At 31.2% G+C, this 19,680-nt stretch overlaps 1 protein-coding gene across 1 annotated transcript in view; it reads left to right on the top strand.

Annotated features, from left to right (window-relative positions):
* The first annotated feature begins 4,736 nt into the window (after positions 1-4,736).
* The window catches only part of LOC113352848 (cytochrome P450 87A3-like), a 32,291-nt gene continuing 17,347 nt past the window's right edge, over positions 4,737-19,680 (top strand). The window contains exons 1-6 of the mRNA XM_026596612.1: positions 4,737-4,783; positions 4,951-5,275; positions 5,505-5,654; positions 6,038-6,289; positions 6,400-6,459; positions 6,542-6,620. Of these exons, the coding sequence (XP_026452397.1) occupies positions 4,737-4,783; positions 4,951-5,275; positions 5,505-5,654; positions 6,038-6,289; positions 6,400-6,459; positions 6,542-6,620 (913 nt within the window). The remainder of the gene's footprint in view (positions 4,784-4,950; positions 5,276-5,504; positions 5,655-6,037; positions 6,290-6,399; positions 6,460-6,541; positions 6,621-19,680) is intronic.

Below are 19,680 nucleotides of genomic sequence, written 5' to 3'. Positions count from 1 at the left end.
GACGAGATGGCTGTGGTCGACAAAGCTATATACTATCTAGATCTTCTCTTGCACCATGTTTATTTACTCCTGACTCATCTGAGTCGTCTGGATCTGAGAGAAATCACATGACTCATCTGGATCTGACTCGATATGTTTGTTTTGAGTTAGATCTGACTCATCTGACTCAAAATATGTGAGTCAAAGGTTTGGTCCCATGAGTCAGGGGTATTTTGTTACCTGACTCAAATTGGTCTGAATCAGAGGTTATGTCTGAGTCAGAGGTCGAGTCAGATCTGACTCAAAATGGAAAACAAATGGCCTGACTGCTGACTCGGCCCGAGTCAGGGATTGACTCAGATCTAGATGCCGAGTCAGCTACAAACAACAAGGTCTTGGGCTCTAGCAATTTCAGAGTATAATTCTATCAGTTATGTTGATGTCATGAAGAATTGGTTTAAAATTTACTTTGATCCACATTAGACTTGGTAGCCTGTTACCAATCTCGTTCTTGGTTTTCCTTTTATTTATTTTTACTATGTTTTGGGTAGTATAATTCTTTTATACCCCTCTTTTTTGATTTTATCCTTTTTTTGATTTTATCCTTTCCTTATCGATCAAAGAAAGAAATTCTAGCCAGGGACCTAGGGCGCAAGAAAAATTTCTTGTAAAAGTAAATTATGTAAAATATTAAATTGATTTGTAAAAGTAGCAAACCGAAGGAATGAAATTGATTTAGACTAGCTACTGAAAATAATGTGCATATTTGAGAACTACACTTCAACTAAACCCTAAACAAATCTTCCCGCACGAGCATAGATTGTGCATATTTGCGCATTGCCTCTCGAAAATTGTAAAATGGATCAGGTTGGTCTTGATCATCTTTAATCAACCCTCGGTGATTACTCTCCAAGATCGAACCAACCTTATGTAAGTTACATTCGACTGGGATAGTAGGCTGCCGCGTAGTAGTATCCGTAGTTGCTTGATCTTCCTCTAGGGATGTTGATGTGGAACCAACCTTATCTCCCATCGTGGTAGTAAGCCGCTGCGCCAAATTAGTATTGGTAGTTGTTGTTTGATGTTTCTCTACGGATGCGGACGACCCATGAATTGTAGAGTCCGAAATCGAATTTGATACCCTTGAAGAACTTGATACCATTGCAACATCTTCCCATCCGTTAACAAAAGCCGAGTGCCGTCTGCTAAAGAGGATGCAAGAAAGTAGTATATATATATTTGAGAATTATGTGATAAGCATATAAAATAAAAAAAAGCATTGAACCACCAAAATTGCAGAACCAAAGGAATGTACATGCTTGATTTACCATATATATAGCTAGGATGTTAAACAAATTTACGTACCTTGGGGTGTCGCCTATGCATGTTCTTCGTGGAACTCTTGCGAGACGGCTTACCTCTGGATTTAGAGATGGGACCCAATCCATATTCCTTACCATGTCTATTGTCATTGAACACAAAAAAAACTTGTAGAGAAAAGGATACAAACAATGAAGGATTAAATAACAAAACTTTGATTTCTTGAGCAGAACAGTAAAGAATGAATGATCGACTTTGGTATTTATAAGCCCATAAACGGAGGTGTCTAATTCGGATTAGAAGTTTGATAGTTTATCTAGAACGATTTTTTAGGGACCATGGTTTTTTTTGGGACCAAGATCTTATTAGGCCACCTACCCTACAATGTTTAGGGATGTCCCAAAATCATGAGATTACTAATTTGGCCTTTACCCTAATTAAAATTAACCCTTATCTAATAATCACCCCTAATCTAATAACTAGTCCTGATTAAAATTAACCCTAACTTAACATTTCAACATCGACCAGATTAAAAATAGCCGCTCGTTCTCCTCTTCTTCTCTTCTTCCCCATTTCAACATAATCTTCATCAATTAATCGTGATACATAAAATTTTCATCGTCGATTAATCAATCAACTATAAGAATGGTTCTTCGAAAGAAAACCAAAAGACTCCCAGGAACAGGTCCCCCATTAGGACATCTAGGAAATCAGCCAAGTGATTTTGAGATTCATAAAGAAGTGGAACATCCAAGAGAAGTGGAAGAGCCAAGTGAATCCATAATCCAGTATAATAGACGCAGTAAGAAGCCTGATTCTTCCATGGGACCGATTCGCAGGTATTTTCCAAGAAACCCATTTCTGTTAATTTGATTTTCATCGATTTAATTGATTAGAAATCATCAAATTAGGGTTCAAATTGAAGTTACAGTGTTTAGTTCGGTTAGAGCGTCTTTTATTGTTTCCCTAGTTTCTTAACCGAACTCCATGAAATGAAGAACACGAAGAACAGTTCGGTTCTATAGGATTGAAAGCTAGGTTACCGAACTCGTGAGTTCGGTTGTTTCTCAAAAACATTGTTGAACTGCCATGTAACCGAACTATAGTCATATTACCAAAAATAGGAAAAAATTCCATGTAGCCTAACTGTTTGATTTTTCCCAAAATTTCTAGTACCCACACTACCGAACTCTAGCACTGTAAATGGTGTACAAAGATGATACGTTACCAGGGTTATCTTGCTTTAATAAGCGAAGCATTTCGGAAGGTGGAATACACAATTTCTTGAGGAGTGAGCCTTGCGGCCATTGCATGCCCTTCAAGATCATCCGGACGAGGGTGGTTATGACGACCTACCACCTTATCCATAACTAGAAACCATTTCTTTGTTAATTTTCTCTTGCTACATACTAGCTTGAACGAACATTTGATTTTCTTTGAGCACGTTGTGTTCTTCCTCGTCGTCTTTCCTTTATACTCATAACCCTTCCTCTTGTGACTAACATTGGGATCTCCACCTCTCTCACAAACCATTTCTAAACGAGTGTTGCTTTCTTTTTCATTCAAAACCAAGACTCAATTGACTCTCTTGGCATTTTCTCTATCCCAATTCTTCACATCAATAGGTAAGTCAAATTCTAACTCATTATCATAGTGATGAGATGTATCTTCGAACAACATACCAATCGGAGAAGGTTGATCATGCATTGGTATAGGTGGGGATTCCATCTACAAGAAATGTAACAACATCAATGCAATCACAAATAAGTTCGATTACATGATAATTTTATCGGGAAAATCGAACTACACGTTCGGTTGGTTAAGCAAGTTGCAAAGCAACCGAACAAATAAAAGGAACAGAGTTCGGTAACATATAAATTTTATAGCAAAAACTGAACTCGGTGTTCGGTTACTTTGTATTTTATGTAGATAACCGAACTAGACACTGGAACTTCATATTTTTTTTGTTTGTTAGGTTCGGTTGGTTATGCTGTTAGGTTCTAGTTTGCGAAACAACCGAACTTATTAAACCTAGTTCGGTTAGATAGTTGGTACATGCAGTTTGGGAACCAACCGAACCTTATACACTTATTTGTACGTAAAGTTATGTTAGTTGGGAATCAACCGAACATAACGATGTATGTCAGAACTTCCATTAATATGGAGTTCGGTAACCTGCGTGTTTGGACAAAGCAACCGAACTACACCTTCAAGCGAGTTCGGTTACTTATTCATCTCACATGGCAACCGAACTACACCTTCAGAACAGTTCGGTTACATGTTCTTCATATAATGTAACCGAACTTTTCAAAATCCAGTTCAAAAATTTACATTTTTGGGGAAGTTTTTACCAATTCAACATACATTATCTAAGTTTGGAGCATACCTGGACACCCAAATACTCTTCTTCCGGTTGTGGTTGATAAAATCCATCATTTTCATCTTGAGTTTCATTTTGGTGAAAAATACAATCACCATCTAAGAAATAAGCCAAATCCGGATCATTTTGAAGGTTAACAAATATTCTAGGAGAGGATGGAGATGAAGAATAAGATGAGTTTTCATCACTTGAATACTCAAAGTTAGTGAATTGGAAAAAAAAATTATTTTCCATGTTTTTCTCCTTCATCTTCTCTAACTGTACTCTCTCAATAATTCTACTCATCTAATAAAAAACCAATCTTTTAATTTAATCTCACTAATTATTTTTAACAAAATAATTTCACTAATCAGAACCTAAAATTAAATATGGGGTAGTTTAGATATTAATTAATTATCTAGATATAGGGTGACCTAGGTTTACTTCTAATATTTTTACCCAAAATAAAACCAAGGTCCCCTAAAGAAACAATGGTCCCAAAAAATCGTTCTTTATCTAGCTAAAACTAGGAAACTAGCTTCAAATTACAAGTATTATTTTGAGAAATACCATGGCTCTCCAATTCTGAAGCCCATAATACTGGGCTTGGGCTAGATAAACTCATGTAGTCATGCAGACGTTTTAGACTTTCATGCGGTTCATGAAGAATGTAGTATGCGGCAGCAACACAAGAATCAAGAATAGTATTTGAGCTAAAAATAGACACCTCTTCAGAGTTCAGAATGATGCAAGAAAAAAAAGGAAAGAATGATCCTGCTTCCGCCCCTCTACAAATAGCCAAATGGAAAAGATAAAAACACACTGGAATCGATGGTATCGAAGAAGGTCGGCTGACAATTTGTAGTAAGCATATAAGTGGTTGGTGATACCATGACATCATGATGACTAAGCATTTAACCGAAGGTGTAACTAATAATATTTATATAGATAAAGATCAATCTCCAAAAACTTCATCAATCTCTTGATTGGAATTCAAGTTGCATCCCAAAAATGTGGGGTTCTGTTGTATTGTGTTTCATATCTTTAGCTTAGTTTCTTTTACTCATTATGTATATAGATGGAGAAATCCAAAATGCAACGGGAAACTCCCACCTGGTTCCATGGGTTTCCCTCTCATCGGTGAAACGATTCAGTTTTTTGCTTCCAATAATTCATTAGACGTACCATACTTCTTCAAGAAGAGATTTGCCAGGTAATATTGTCAAACCTGTTGTTGATATGATTACGGAGATGGAAAGATCGTACTGACCAGAATTCATCGGATTTTGTAGGTACGGAACAATGTTCCGGACTAGTTTGGCAGGTCACCCTGTAGTGGTATCGTCGGATCCAGATTTTAATTACTTTATATTCCAACAAGAGCGGAAGTCAGTGGAGTTATGGTACATGGATTCTTTCTCTGCAATTTTTGGTGGAGGTCTTGAATGTGCAACTGATGCTCGAATTCATAAGCATTTTAGAAATGCCGTCTTGAACCATTTTGGTACTGAAGCTTTGAAAGAAAAACTTCTCCCTAAAATTGAAATGATGTCTTACCAGGCACTGGAGTCATGGTCCAATCAACCTTCTGTTGAACTTAAGTCTTCCATTACTAGTGTAAGTATAAATAATTATAAAGGTCTAACAAGTATAAAATGCCAAATGCATGTGTGCGACATTTGACTACTTAATTGTGTTTGATGGAAATATGGATGGCTGGTGCATGCATGCATATTACCAACTCTGAAAATTGCGACTTTTGGGTATATACACCCAAATGTTTATTAATGTGTATGAAACATCTTTTCTCCGGTCGTTCACAGATTCTATTGAATTTGTGCTACAGATGATCTTCGATTTAACTTCGAAGCATCTCTTCAATTATGACTCAACGAAGTCTACCGAAAATCTCAGTTTGATGTTCGCGAGCTTCTTTAAAGGTCTTATGACTTTTCCAGTTAACATCCCCGGTACTGCTTTTCACAGATGCATGCAGGTATGAATTAATTTTCGTTTTGGACGGCATATTATATAATAGTAGTGTTCAAAAATCATTAGTATCTTTAAGTTCTAGGCTTATCCTTATAAATTTTTATTTTTCTTTAATTTGAATACATATTAATTATTTTTAAAACATGGTTCAAATGGACTAGTAAAAATTATTATGGGTGATAGATGGACACAAAAAAAAATAGGAAGGATGAAACTAGATGTAAATTAAAAATAATAAAAAGTATTTGAAAATGGGTAGGATGAAACTGTTTACATCCTGACTATTTTTACATTTTTGTCCATTTAAACAGTATCAAAATCTAAATGTCTTTTGTACTCGGGAATTGTTGATTCTGGTCTTTTTAACCAATTTTGTGTATTAATTAGAACCAAAAGAAGGCGATGAAACTGATGAAGGATGTCCTACACAAAAGACGTAATTCGCCACAGGTGCCCCAACATGGGGATTTTCTTGATCAAGTCCTAGAAGATATGAAAAAAGAGGATTTCCTAACGGATGATATTGTTATGTACCTGATATTTGGGCTTCTTCTTGCTAGTTTCGCATCAATTTCTGTCATTGTCACTTCGGGAATGACATTTGTAACAGATCACCCTTTAGTAGCGAAAGAACTACTGGTAAGTAGTAAGTACTACATTTAGCAACACTACATTTGGTTTAACTACTTAATTTTCTGTTTTGGATGATGCGTGATTAGGAAGAACAAGAGACAATTCTCTAAAACAAGGAAAATGCTAGTTCTCTACTTACATGGAAAGAGTTGAAATCGATGACTTATATGTCACAGGTACTCATGGTGATTAGTCCCTGACATCACATGTTTCATTTCTTCTTTGTTATTGATACTCAAAATACACTTACGGGTCTAGGTTATTACCGAAACATTAAGGATGTCGAGTATTGGGCCCGGGATATTAAGAAAGGCAATCAAGGATATTGATATAAATGGTACACATGCATCATAACCATAAAATTAAGATTATGTTCATGAGTACTTGATATTGACACAAAGGTATGCACCTAGTTTCTTACATGCAGGTGTTGGAGTCTTGCAATAATAGAAGAAACGTCAAATGTATCAAACAATAAATATAAAGAGCCGTATCAAACAACTCTACCACGAACAAATTGATGAGGGCAGAATCACAGGTTCAACAAGTTGTCCTTAACACATTAGTTCGCGGGTATACTCTAAAGTAATGCTAAACCCCAACGTGCGAAGATGTGTCCAGGATAAGACTGTCCGATATAACTTGTATTAGCACAATACAAGTTACCCACTCTTAAACTCAGCAACGGGGATGGAAGTAAAACGGCGCACGAAAATAAAAGCAAGAAGATGAAGAAAAGTAGACCTAGAGATGGTCGCTTCTTGTGTGTTTAGAAAAGAGATTTTCGAGTTGTATTTATAGGAAAATTAACTTGCAAATCAAGTTAGGTTTAGGTTTTTTCTTATAAAACGAGTTTTGTTTCTTGTAAAACAATTAAACACAAAAAATGAATTTTTTCCATAAATAAAACTCTTAAATAAATTATTTATCATGTTAAAAACTTGCAAAAAATAATTTCAAGTAGACACGGACTTGGTGCTTGGTACACGCGCATGGGCATGGGTCGAAACATGTATTTTTCTTATAAAACGAGTTTTGTTTCTTGTAAAACAATTAAACAAAAAAAATGAATTTTTTCCATAAATAAAACTCTTAAATAAATTATTTATCAAGTTAAAAACTTGCAAATTTCAAGTAGACACGGACTTGGTGCTTGGTACACGCGCATGGGCATGGGTCGAAACATGTATTTTTCTTATAAAACGAGTTTTGTTTCTTGTAACACAATTAAACACAAAAAATGAATTTTTTCCATAAATAAAACTCTTAAATAAATTATTTATCAAGTTAAAAACTTGCAAAAAATAATTTCAAGTAGACACGGACTTGGTGCTTGGTACACGCGCATGGGCTTGGGTCGAAACATGTATTTTTCTTATAAAACGAGTTTTGTTTCTTGTAAAACAATTAAACACAAAAAATGAATTTTTTCCATAAATAAAACTCTTAAATAAATTATTTATCAAGTTAAAAAATTGCAAAAAATAATTTCAAGTAGACACGGACTTGGTGCTTGGTAGACGCGCATAGGCATGGGTCGAAACATGTATTTTTCTTATAAAACGAGTTTTGTTTCTTGTAAAACAATTAAACACATAAAATGAATTTTTTCCATAAATAAAACTCTTAAATAAATTATTTATCAAGTTAAAAACTTGCAAAAAATAATTTCAAGTAGACATGGACTTGGTGCTTGGTACACGCGCATGGGCATGGGTCGAAACATGTATTTTTCTTATAAAACGAGTTTTGTTTCTTGTAAAACAGTTAAACACAAAAAACTAATTTTTTCCATAAATAAAACTCTTAAATAAATAAAACTCTTAAATAAATTATTTATCAAGTTAAAAACTTGCAAAAAATAATTTCAAGTAGACACAGACTTGGTGCTTGGTACACGCGCATGGGCATGGGTCGAAACATGTATTTTTCTTATAAAACGAGTTTTGTTTCTTGTAAAACAATTAAACACAAAAAATGAATTTTTTCCATAAATAGAACTCTTAAATAAATTATTTATCAAATTAAAAACTTGCAAAAAATAATTTCAAGTAGACACGGACATGGGGCTTGGTACACGCGCATGGGCATTTGTAAATAATTTCAAGTAGACACGGACTTATTGCTTGGTACACGCGCATGGGCATGGGTCGGAACATGTATTTTTCTTATAAAACGAGTTTTGTTTCTTGTAAAACAATTAAACACAAAAAATGAATTTTTTTCATAAATAAAACTCTTAAATAATATATTTATCAAGTTAAAAACATGCAAAAAATAATTTCAAGTAGACACGGACTTGGTGCTTGGTACACGCGCATGGGCATGGGTAGAAACATGTATTTTCCTTATAAAACGAGTTTTGTTTCTTGTAAAACAATTAAACACAAAAAATGAATTTTTTCCATAAATAAAACTCTTAAATAAATTATTTATCAAGTTAAAAAGTTGCAAAAAATAATTTCAAGTAGACACGGACTTGGTGCTTGGTACACGCGCATGGGCATGGGTCGAAACATGTATTTTTCTTATAAAACGAGTTTTGTTTCTTGTAAAACAGTTAAACACAAAAAACTAATTTTTTCCATAAATAAAACTCTTAAATAAATAAAACTCTTAAATAAATTATTTATCAAGTTAAAAACTTGCAAAAAATAATTTCAAGTAGACACAGACTTGGTGCTTGGTACACGCGCATGGGCATGGGTCGAAACATGTATTTTTCTTATAAAACGAGTTTTGTTTCTTGTAAAACAATTAAACACAAAAAATGAATTTTTTCCATAAATAAAACTCTTAAATAAATTATTTATCAAGTTAAAAACTTGCAAAAAATAATTTCAAGTAGACACGGAATTGGTGCTTGGTACACGCGCATGGGCGTTGGTCGAAACATGTATTTTTCTTATAAAACGAGTTTTGTTTCTTGTAAAACAATTAAACACAAAAAATGAATTTTTTCCATAAATAAAACTCTTAAATAAATTATTTATCAAGTTAAAAACTTGCAAAAAATAATTTTTAGTAGACACGGACTTGGTGCTTGGTACACGCGAATGGGCATGGGTCGAAACATGTATTTTTCTTATAAAACGAGTTTTGTTTCTTGTAAAACAATTAAACACAAAAAATGAATTTTTTCCATAAATAAAACTCTTAAATAAATTATTTATCAAGTTAAAAACTTGCAAAAAATAATTTCAAGTAGACACGGACTTGGTGCTTGGTACACGAGCATGGGCATGGGTCGAAACATGTATTTTTCTTATAAAACGAGTTTTGTTTCTTGTAAAACAATTAAACACAGAAAATGAATTTTTTTCCATAAATAGAACTCTTAAATAAATTATTTATCAAGTTAAAAACTTGCAAAAAATAATTTCAAGTAGACACGGACATGGGGCTTGGTACACGCGCATGGGCATTTGTAAATAATTTCAAGTAGACACGGACTAATTGCTTGGTACACGCGCATGGGCATGGGTCGGAACATGTATTTTTCTTATAAAACGAGTTTTGTTTCTTGTAAAACAATTAAACACAAAAAATGAATTTTTTTCATAAATAAAACTCTTAAATAATATTTATCAAGTTAAAAACATGCAAAAAATAATTTCAAGTAGACACGGACTTGGTGCTTAGTACACGCGCATGGGCATGGGTAGAAACATGTATTTTCCTTATAAAACGAGTTTTGTTTCTTGTAAAACAATTAAACACAAAAAATGAATTTTTTCCATAAATAAAACTCTTAAATAAATTATTTATCAAGTTAAAAACTTGCAAAAAATAATTTCAAGTAGACACGGACTTGGTGCTTGGTACACGAGCATGGGCATGGGTCGAAACATGTATTTTTCTTATAAAACGAGTTTTGTTTCTTGTAAAACAATTAAACACAGAAAATGAATTTTTTTCCATAAATAAAATTCTTAAATAAATTATTTATCAATTTAAAAATTGCAAAAAATAATTTCAAGTAGACACGGACGTGGTGCTTGGTACACGCGCATGGGCATTTGTCGAAACATGTATTTTTCTTATAAAACGAGTTTTGTTTCTTGTAAAACAATTAAACACAAAAAATGAATTTTTTCCATAAATAAACTCTTAAATAAATTATTTATCAAGTTAAAAACTTGCAAAAAATAATTTCAAGTAGACACGGACATGGGGCTTGGTACACGCGCATGGGCATTTGCAAGTGACACGGACTTATGGTACACGCGCATGGGCATGGGTCGGAACATGTATTTTCTTATAAAACGAGTTTTGTTTCTTGTAAAACAATTAAACACAAAAATGAATTTTTTCCATAAATAAAACTCTTAAATAAATTATTTATCAAGTTAAAAACTTGCAAAAAATAATTTCAAGTAGACACGGACTTGGTGCTTGGTACACGCGCATGGGCATGGGTCGAAACATGTATTTTTCTTATAAAACGAGTTTTGTTTCTTGTAAAACAAATTAAACACAAAAAATGAATTTTTTCCATAAATAAAACTCTTAAATAAATTATTTATCAAGTTAAAAACTTGCAAAAAAATTTCAAGTAGACACGGACTTGGTGCTTGGTACACGCGCATGGGCATGGGTCGAAACATGTATTTTTCTTATAAAACGAGTTTTGTTTCTTGTAAACAATTAAACACAAAAAATGAATTTTTTCCATAAATAAAACTCTTAAATAAATTATTTATCAAGTTAAAAACTTGCAAAAAATAATTTCAAGTAGACACGGACTTGGTGCTTGGTACACGCGCATGGGCATGGGTCGAAACATGTATTTTCTTATAAAACGAGTTTTGTTTCTTGTAAAACAATTAAACACAAAAAATGAATTTTTCCATAAATAAAACTCTTAAATAAATTATTTATCAAGTTAAAAATTGCAAAAAATAATTTCAAGTAGACACGGACTTGGTGCTTGGTAACGCGCATGGGCATGGGTCGAAACATGTATTTTTCTTATAAAACGAGTTTTGTTTCTTGTAAAACAATTAAACACAAAAAATGAATTTTTTCCATAAATAAAACTCTTAAATAAATTATTTATCAAGTTAAAAACTTGCAAAAAATAATTTCAAGTAGACACGGACTTGGTGCTTGGTACACGCGCATGGGCATGGGTCGAAACATGTATTTTTCTTATAAAACGAGTTTTGTTTCTTGTAAAAATTAAACACAAAAAATAATTTTTTCCATAAATAAAACTCTTAAATAAATAAAACTCTTAAATAAATTATTTATCAAGTTAAAAACTTGCAAAAAATAATTTCAAGTAGACACGGACTTGGTGCTTGGTACACGCGCATGGGCATGGGTCGAAACATGTATTTTTCTTATAAAACGAGTTTTGTTTCTTGTAAAACAATTAAACACAAAAAATGAATTTTTTCCATAAATAAAACACTTAAATAAATTATTTATCAAGTTAAAAACTTGCAAAAAATAATTTCAAGTGACACGGACTTGGTGCTTGGTACACGCGCATGGGCATGGGTCGAAACATGTATTTTTCTTATAAAACGAGTTTTGTTTCTTGTAAAACAATTAAACACAAAAATGAATTTTTTCCATAAATAGAACTTTAAATAAATTATTTATCAATTAAAAACTTGCAAAAAATAATTTCAAGTAACGGACATGGGGCTTGGTACAGCGCATGGGCATTTGTAAATAATTTCAAGTAGACACGGACTTATTGCTTGGTACACGCGCATGGGCATGGGTCGAAACATGTATTTTTCTTATAAAACGAGTTTTGTTTCTTGTAAAACAATTAAACACAAAAAATGAATTTTTTCATAAATAAAACTCTTAAATAAATTATTTATCAAGTTAAAAACATGCAAAAAATAATTTCAAGTAGACACGGACTTGGTGCTTGGTACACGCGCATGGGCATGGGTGAAACATGTATTTTCTTATAAAACGAGTTTTGTTTCTTGTAAAACAATTAAACACAAAAAATGAATTTTTTCCAAAATAAAACTCTTAAATAAATTATTTATCAAGTTAAAAATTGCAAAAAATAATTTCAAGTAGACACGGACTTGGTGCTTGGTACACGCGCATGGGCATGGGTCGAAACATGTATTTTTCTTATAAAACGAGTTTTGTTTCTTGTAAAACATTAAACACAAAAATGAATTTTTTCCATATAACATAAATAAACTCTTAAATAAATTATTTATCAAGTTAAAAACTTGCAAAAAATAATTTCAAGTAGACACGGACTTGGTGCTTGGTACACGCGCATGGGCATGGGTCGAAACATGTATTTTCTTAAAACGAGTTTTGTTTCTTGTAAAACAATTAAACACAAAAAATGAATTTTTTCCATAAATAAACTCTTAAATAAATTATTTATCAATTAAAAACTTGCAAAAAATAATTTCAAGTAGACACGGACTTGGTGCTTGGTACACGCGCATGGGCATGGGTCGAAACATGTATTTTTCTTATAAAACGAGTTTTGTTTCTTGTAAAACAATTAAACACAAAAATGAATTTTTTCCATAAATAAAATCTTAAATAAATTATTTATCAAGTTAAAAAATTGCAAAAAATAATTTCAAGTAGACACGGACTTGGTGCTTGGTACACGCGCATGGGCATGGGTCGAAACATGTATTTTTCTTATAAAACGAGTTTTGTTTCTTGTAAAACAATTAAACACAAAAAATGAATTTTTTCCATAAATAGAACTCTTAAATAAATTATTTATCAAATTAAAAACTTGCAAAAAATAATTTCAAGTAGACACGGACATGGGGCTTGGTACACGCGCATGGGCATTTGTAAATAATTTCAAGTAGACACGGACTTATTGCTTGGTACACGCGCATGGGCATGGGTCGGAACATGTATTTTTCTTATAAAACGAGTTTTGTTTCTTGTAAAACAATTAAACACAAAAATGAATAATAATCATAAATAAAACTCTTAAATAATATATTATCAAGTTAAAAACATGCAAAAATAATTTCAAGTAGACACGGACTTGGTGCTTGGTACACGCGCATGGGCATGGGTAGAAACATGTATTTTCTTATAAAACGAGTTTTGTTTCTTGTAAAACAATTAAACACAAAAAATGAATTTTTTCCATAAATAAAACTCTTAAATAAATTATTTATCAAGTTAAAAACTTGCAAAAATAATTTCAAGTAGACACGGACTTGGTGCTTGGTACACGCGCATGGGCATGGGTCGAAACATGTATTTTTCTTATAAAACGAGTTTTGTTTCTTGTAAAACATTAAACACAAAAATGAATTTTTCCATAATAAAACTCTTAAATAAATAAAACTCTTAAATAAATTATTTATCAAGTTAAAAACTTGCAAAAATAATTTCAAGTAGACACAGACTTGGTGCTTGGTACACGCGCATGGGCATGGGTCGAAACATGTATTTTTCTTATAAAACGAGTTTTGTTTCTTGTAAAACAATTAAACACAAAAATGAATTTTTTCCATAAATAAAACTCTTAAATAAATTATTTATCAATTTAAAAATTGCAAAAAATAATTTCAAGTAGACACGGACTTGGTGCTTGGTACACGCGCATGGGCATGGGTCGAAACATGTATTTTTCTTATAAAACGAGTTTTGTTTCTTGTAAAACAATTAAACACAAAAATGAATTTTTTCCATAAATAAAACTCTTAAATAAATTATTTATCAATTTAAAAATTGCAAAAAATAATTTCAAGTAGACACGGACTTGGTGCTTGGTACACGCGCATGGGCATGGGTCGAAACATGTATTTTTCTTATAAAACGAGTTTTGTTTCTTGTAAAACAATTAAACACAAAAATGAATTTTTTCCATAAATAAACACTTAAATAAATTATTTATCAAGTTAAAAACTTGCAAAAAATAATTTCAAGTAGACACGGACTTGGTGCTTGGTACACGCGCATGGGCATGGGTCGAAACATGTATTTTTCTTATAAAACGAGTTTTGTTTCTTGTAAAACATTAAACACACAAAAATGAATTTTTCATAAATAAACTCTTAAATAAATTATTTATCAATTAAAAACTTGCAAAAAATAATTTCAAGTAGACACGGACATGGGGCTTGGTACACGCGCATGGGCATTTGTAAATAATTTCAAGTAGACACGGACTATTGCTTGGTACACGCGCATGGGCATGGGTCGAACATGTATTTTTCTTATAAAACGAGTTTTGTTTCTTGTAAAACAATTAACACAAAAAAATGAATTTTTTTCATAAATAAACTCTTAAATAAATTATTTATCAAGTTAAAAACATGCAAAAAATAATTTCAAGTAGACACGGACTTGGTGCTTGGTACACGCGCATGGGCAGGGTAGAAACATGTATTTTCCTTATAAAACGAGTTTTGTTTCTTGTAAAACAATTAAACAAAAAATGAATTTTTTCCATAAATAAAACTCTTAAATAAATTATTTATCAAGTTAAAAACTTGCAAAAAATAATTTCAAGTAGACACGGACTTGGTGCTGGTACACGCGCATGGGCATGGGTCGAAACATGTTTTTCTTATAAAACGAGTTTTGTTTCTTGTAAACACATTAACACAAAAATGAATTTTTTCCATAAATAAAACTCTTAAATAAATAAAATCTTAAATAAATTATTTATCAAGTTAAAAACTTGCAAAAAATAATTTCAAGTAGACACGGACTTGGTGCTTGGTACACGCGCATGGGCATGGGTCGAAACATGTATTTTTTTATAAAACGAGTTTTGTTTCTTGTAAAACATTAAACACAAAAAATGAATTTTTTCCATATAATAAACTCTTAAATAAATTATTTATCAAGTTAAAAACTTGCAAAAAATAATTTCAAGTAGACACGGACTTGGTGCTTGGTACACGCGCATGGGCATGGGTCGAAACATGTATTTTTCTTATAAAACGAGTTTTGTTTCTTGTAAAACATTAAACACAAAAAATAATTTTTTTTTTCCTTAAATAAATAAAACTCTTAATAAATTATTTATCAAGTTAAAAACTTGCAAAAATAATTTCAAGTAGACACGGACTTGGTGCTTGGTACACGAGCATGGGCATGGTCGAAACATGTATTTTTCTTATAAAACGAGTTTTGTTTCTTGTAAAACAATTAAACACACAGAAAATGAATTTTTTCCATAAATAAAATTCTTAAATAAATTATTATCAATTTAAAAATTGCAAAAAATATTTCAAGTAGACCGGACTTGGTGCTTGGTACACGCGCATGGCATTGTCGAAACATGTATTTTTCTTATAAAACGAGTTTTTGTTTCTTGTAAAACAATTAAACACAAAAATGAATTTTTTCCATAAATAAACTCTTAAATAAATTATTTATCAAGTTAAAAACTTGCAAAAAATAATTTCAAGTAGACACGGACATGGGGCTTGGTACACGCGCATGGGCATTTGTAAATAATTTCAAGTAGACACGACTTATTGTGGTACACGCGCATGGGCATGGGTCGGAACATGTATTTTTCTTATAAACGAGTTTTCTTGTAAAACAATTAAACACAAAAATGAATTTTTCATAAATAAAAACTCTTAAATAATATATTTATCAAGTTAAAACATGCAAAAAATAATTTCAAGTAGACACGGACTTGGTGCTTGGTACACGCGCATGGGCATGGGTAGAACATGTATTTTCTTATAAAACGAGTTTGTTTCTTGTAAAACAATTAAACACAAAAAATGAATTTTTTCCATAAATAAAACTCTTAAATAAATTATTTATCAAGTTAAAAACTTGCAAAAATAATTTCAAGTAGACACGGACTTGGTGCTAGGTACAGCGCATGGGCATGGGTCGAAACATGTATTTTCTTATAAAACGAGTTTTGTTTCTTGTAAAACAATTAAACACAGAAAATGAATTTTTTCCATAAATAAAATTCTTAAATAAATTATTTATCAATTTAAAAATTGCAAAAATAATTTCAAGTAGACACGGACTTGGTGCTTGGTACACGCGCATGGGCATTTGGTCGAAACATGTATTTTTCTTATAAAACGAGTTTTGTTTCTTGTAAAACAATTAAACAAAAATGAATTTTTTCCATAAATAAAAACTCTTAAATAAATTATTTATCAAGTTAAAAACTTGCAAAAAATTTCAAGTAGACACGGACTTGGTGCTTGGTACAAGCGCATGGGCATGGGTCGAAACATGTATTTTCTTATAAAACGAGTTTTGTTTCTTGAAAATTATTAAATACAAAAAATGAATTTTTTTCATAAATAAAACTCTAAATAATTATTTATCAAGTTAAAAACTTGCAAAAAATAATTTCAAGTAGACACGGACTTGGTGCTTGGTACACCGCATGGGCATGGGTCGAAACATGTATTTTTCTTATAAAACGAGTTTGTTTCTTGTAAAACAGTTAAACAAAAAACTAATTTTTTTCCATAATAAAACTCTTAAATAAATAAAACTCTTAAATAAATATTATCAAGTTAAAAACTTGCAAAAAATTTCAAGTAGACACGGACTTGGTGCTTGGTACACGAGCATGGGCATGGGTCGAAACATGTATTTTTCTTATAAAACGAGTTTTGTTTCTTGTAAAACAATTAAACACAGAAAATGAATTTTTTTTTCCATAAATAAAATTCTTAAATAATTATTTATCAATTTAAAAATTGCAAAAATAATTTCAAGTAGACACGGACTTGGTGCTTGGTACACGCGCATGGGCATTTGTCGAAACATGTATTTTTCTTATAAAACGAGTTTTGTTTCTTGTAAAACAATTAAACACAAAAAATGAATTTTTTCCATAATAGAACTCTTAAATAAATTATTTATCAAGTTAAAAACTTGCAAAAAATAATTTCAAGTAGACACGGACATGGGGCTTGGTACACGCGCATGGGCATTTGTAAATAATTTCAAGTAGACACGGACTTATGCTTGGTACACGCGCATGGGCATGGGTCGGAACATGTATTTTTCTTTATAAAACGAGTTTTGTTTTTGAAAACAATTAAACACAAAAAATGAATTTTTTGCATAAATAAAACTCTTAAATAATATTTATCAAGTTAAAAACATGCAAAAAATAATTTCAAGTAGACACGGACTTGGGCTTGGTACACGCGCATGGGCATGGGTAGAAACATTATTTTCCTTATAAAAACGATTTGTTTCTTGTAAACAATTTAAACACCAAAAAATGAATTTTTTCCATAATAAAACTCTTAATAAATTATTTATCAAGTTAAAAACTTGCAAAAATAATTTCAAGTAGACACGGACTTGGTGCTTGGTACACGAGCATGGGCATGGGTCGAAACATGTATTTTTCTTATAAAACGAGTTTTGTTTCTTGTAAAACAATTAAACACAGAAAATGAATTTTTTTCCATAAATAAAATTCTTAAATAAATTATTTATCAATTTAAAAAATTGCAAAAAATAATTTCAAGTAGACACGGACTTGGTGCTTGGTACACGCGCATGGGCATTTGTCGAAACATGTATTTTTCTTATAAAACGAGTTTTGTTTCTTGTAAAACAATTAAACACAAAAAATGAATTTTTTCCATAAATAAAACTCTTAAATAAATTATTTATCAAGTTAAAAACTTGCAAAAAATAATTTCAAGTAGACACGGACTTGGTGCTTGGTACAAGCGCATGGGCATGGGTCGAAACATGTATTTTTCTTATAAAACGAGTTTTGTTTCTTGTAAAACTATTAAATACAAAAAATGAATTTTTTTCATAAATAAAACTCTAAAATAAATTATTTATCAAGTTAAAAACTTGCAAAAAATAATTTCAAGTAGACCGGACTTGGTGCTTGGTACACGCGCACGGGCATGGGTCGAAACATGTATTTTTCTTATAAAACGAGTTTTGTTTCTTGTAAAACAATTAAACACAAAAAATGAATTTTTTTCATAAATAAAACTCTTAAATAAATTATTTATCAAGTTAAAAACTTGCAAAAAATAATTTCAAGTAGACACGGACTTGGTGCTTGGTACACGCGCATGGGCATGGGTCGAAACATGTATTTTTCTTATAAAAGTTTTGTTTCTTGTAAAACAATTAAACACAAAAATGAATTTTTTTCCATAAATAAAATTCTTAAATAAATTATTTATCAAGTTAAAAACTTGCAAAAAATAATTTCAAGTAGACACGGATTTATTGCTTGGTACACGCGCATGGGCATGGGTCGAAACATGTATTTTTCTTATAAAACGAGTTTTGTTTCTTGTAAAACAATTAAACACAAAAAATGAATTTTTTCCATAAATAAACTCTTAAATAAATTATTTAAAGTTAAAAACTTGCAAAAAATAATTTCAAGTAGACACGGACTTGGTGCTTGGTACACCGCATGGGCATGGGTCGAAACATGTATTTTTCTTATAAAACGAGTTTTGTTTCTCAAAAACAATTAAACACAAAAAATGAATTTTTTCCATAAATAAAAATAAATAAATTATTTATCAAGTGAAAAACTTGCAAAAAATAATTTCAAGTAGACACGGACTTGGTGCTTGGTACACGCGCATGGGCATTGGTCGAAACATGTATTTTTCTTATAAAACGAGTTTTGTTTCTTGTAAAACAGTTAAACACAAAAACTAATTTTTTCCATAAATAAAACTCTTAAATAAATTATTTATCAAGTTAAAAACTTGCAAAAAATAATTTCAAGTAGACACGGACTTGGTGCTTGGTACACGCGCATGGGCATGGGTCGAAACATGTATTTTTCTTATAAAACGAGTTTTGTTTCTTGTAACAATTAAACACAAAAAATGAATTTTTTTCATAAATAAAACTCTTAAATAATATATTTATCAAGTTAAAAACATGCAAAAAATTATTTTAAGTAGACACGGACTTGGTGCTTGGTACACGCGCATGGGCATGGGTAGAAACATGTATTTTCCTTATAAAACGAGTTTTGTTTCTTGTAAAACAATTAAACACAAAAAATGAATTTTTTCCATAAATAAAACTCTTAAATAAATTATTTTCAAAGTTAAAAACTTGCAAAAAATAATTTCAAGTAGACACGGACATGGGGCTTGTACACGGCATGGGCATTTGTAAATAATTTCAAGTAGACACGGATTTGCTTGGTACACGCATGGGCATGGGTCGAAACATGTATTTTTCTTATAAAACGAGTTTTGTTTCTTGTAAAACAATTAAACACAAAAAATGAATTTTTTCCATAAATAAAATCTTAAATAAATTATTTATCAAGTTAAAAATTGCAAAAAATAATTTCAAGTAGACACGGACTTGGTGCTTGGTACACGCGCATGGGCATGTCGAAACATGTATTTTTCTTATAAAACGAGTTTTGTTTCTTGTAAAACAATTAAACACAAAAATGA

This window comes from Papaver somniferum, chromosome 2, assembly GCF_003573695.1.
Source record: "Papaver somniferum cultivar HN1 chromosome 2, ASM357369v1, whole genome shotgun sequence".
Taxonomy (NCBI): Eukaryota; Viridiplantae; Streptophyta; class Magnoliopsida; order Ranunculales; family Papaveraceae; genus Papaver; species Papaver somniferum.
This window is presented reverse-complemented; position numbering and strand designations above follow the sequence as displayed.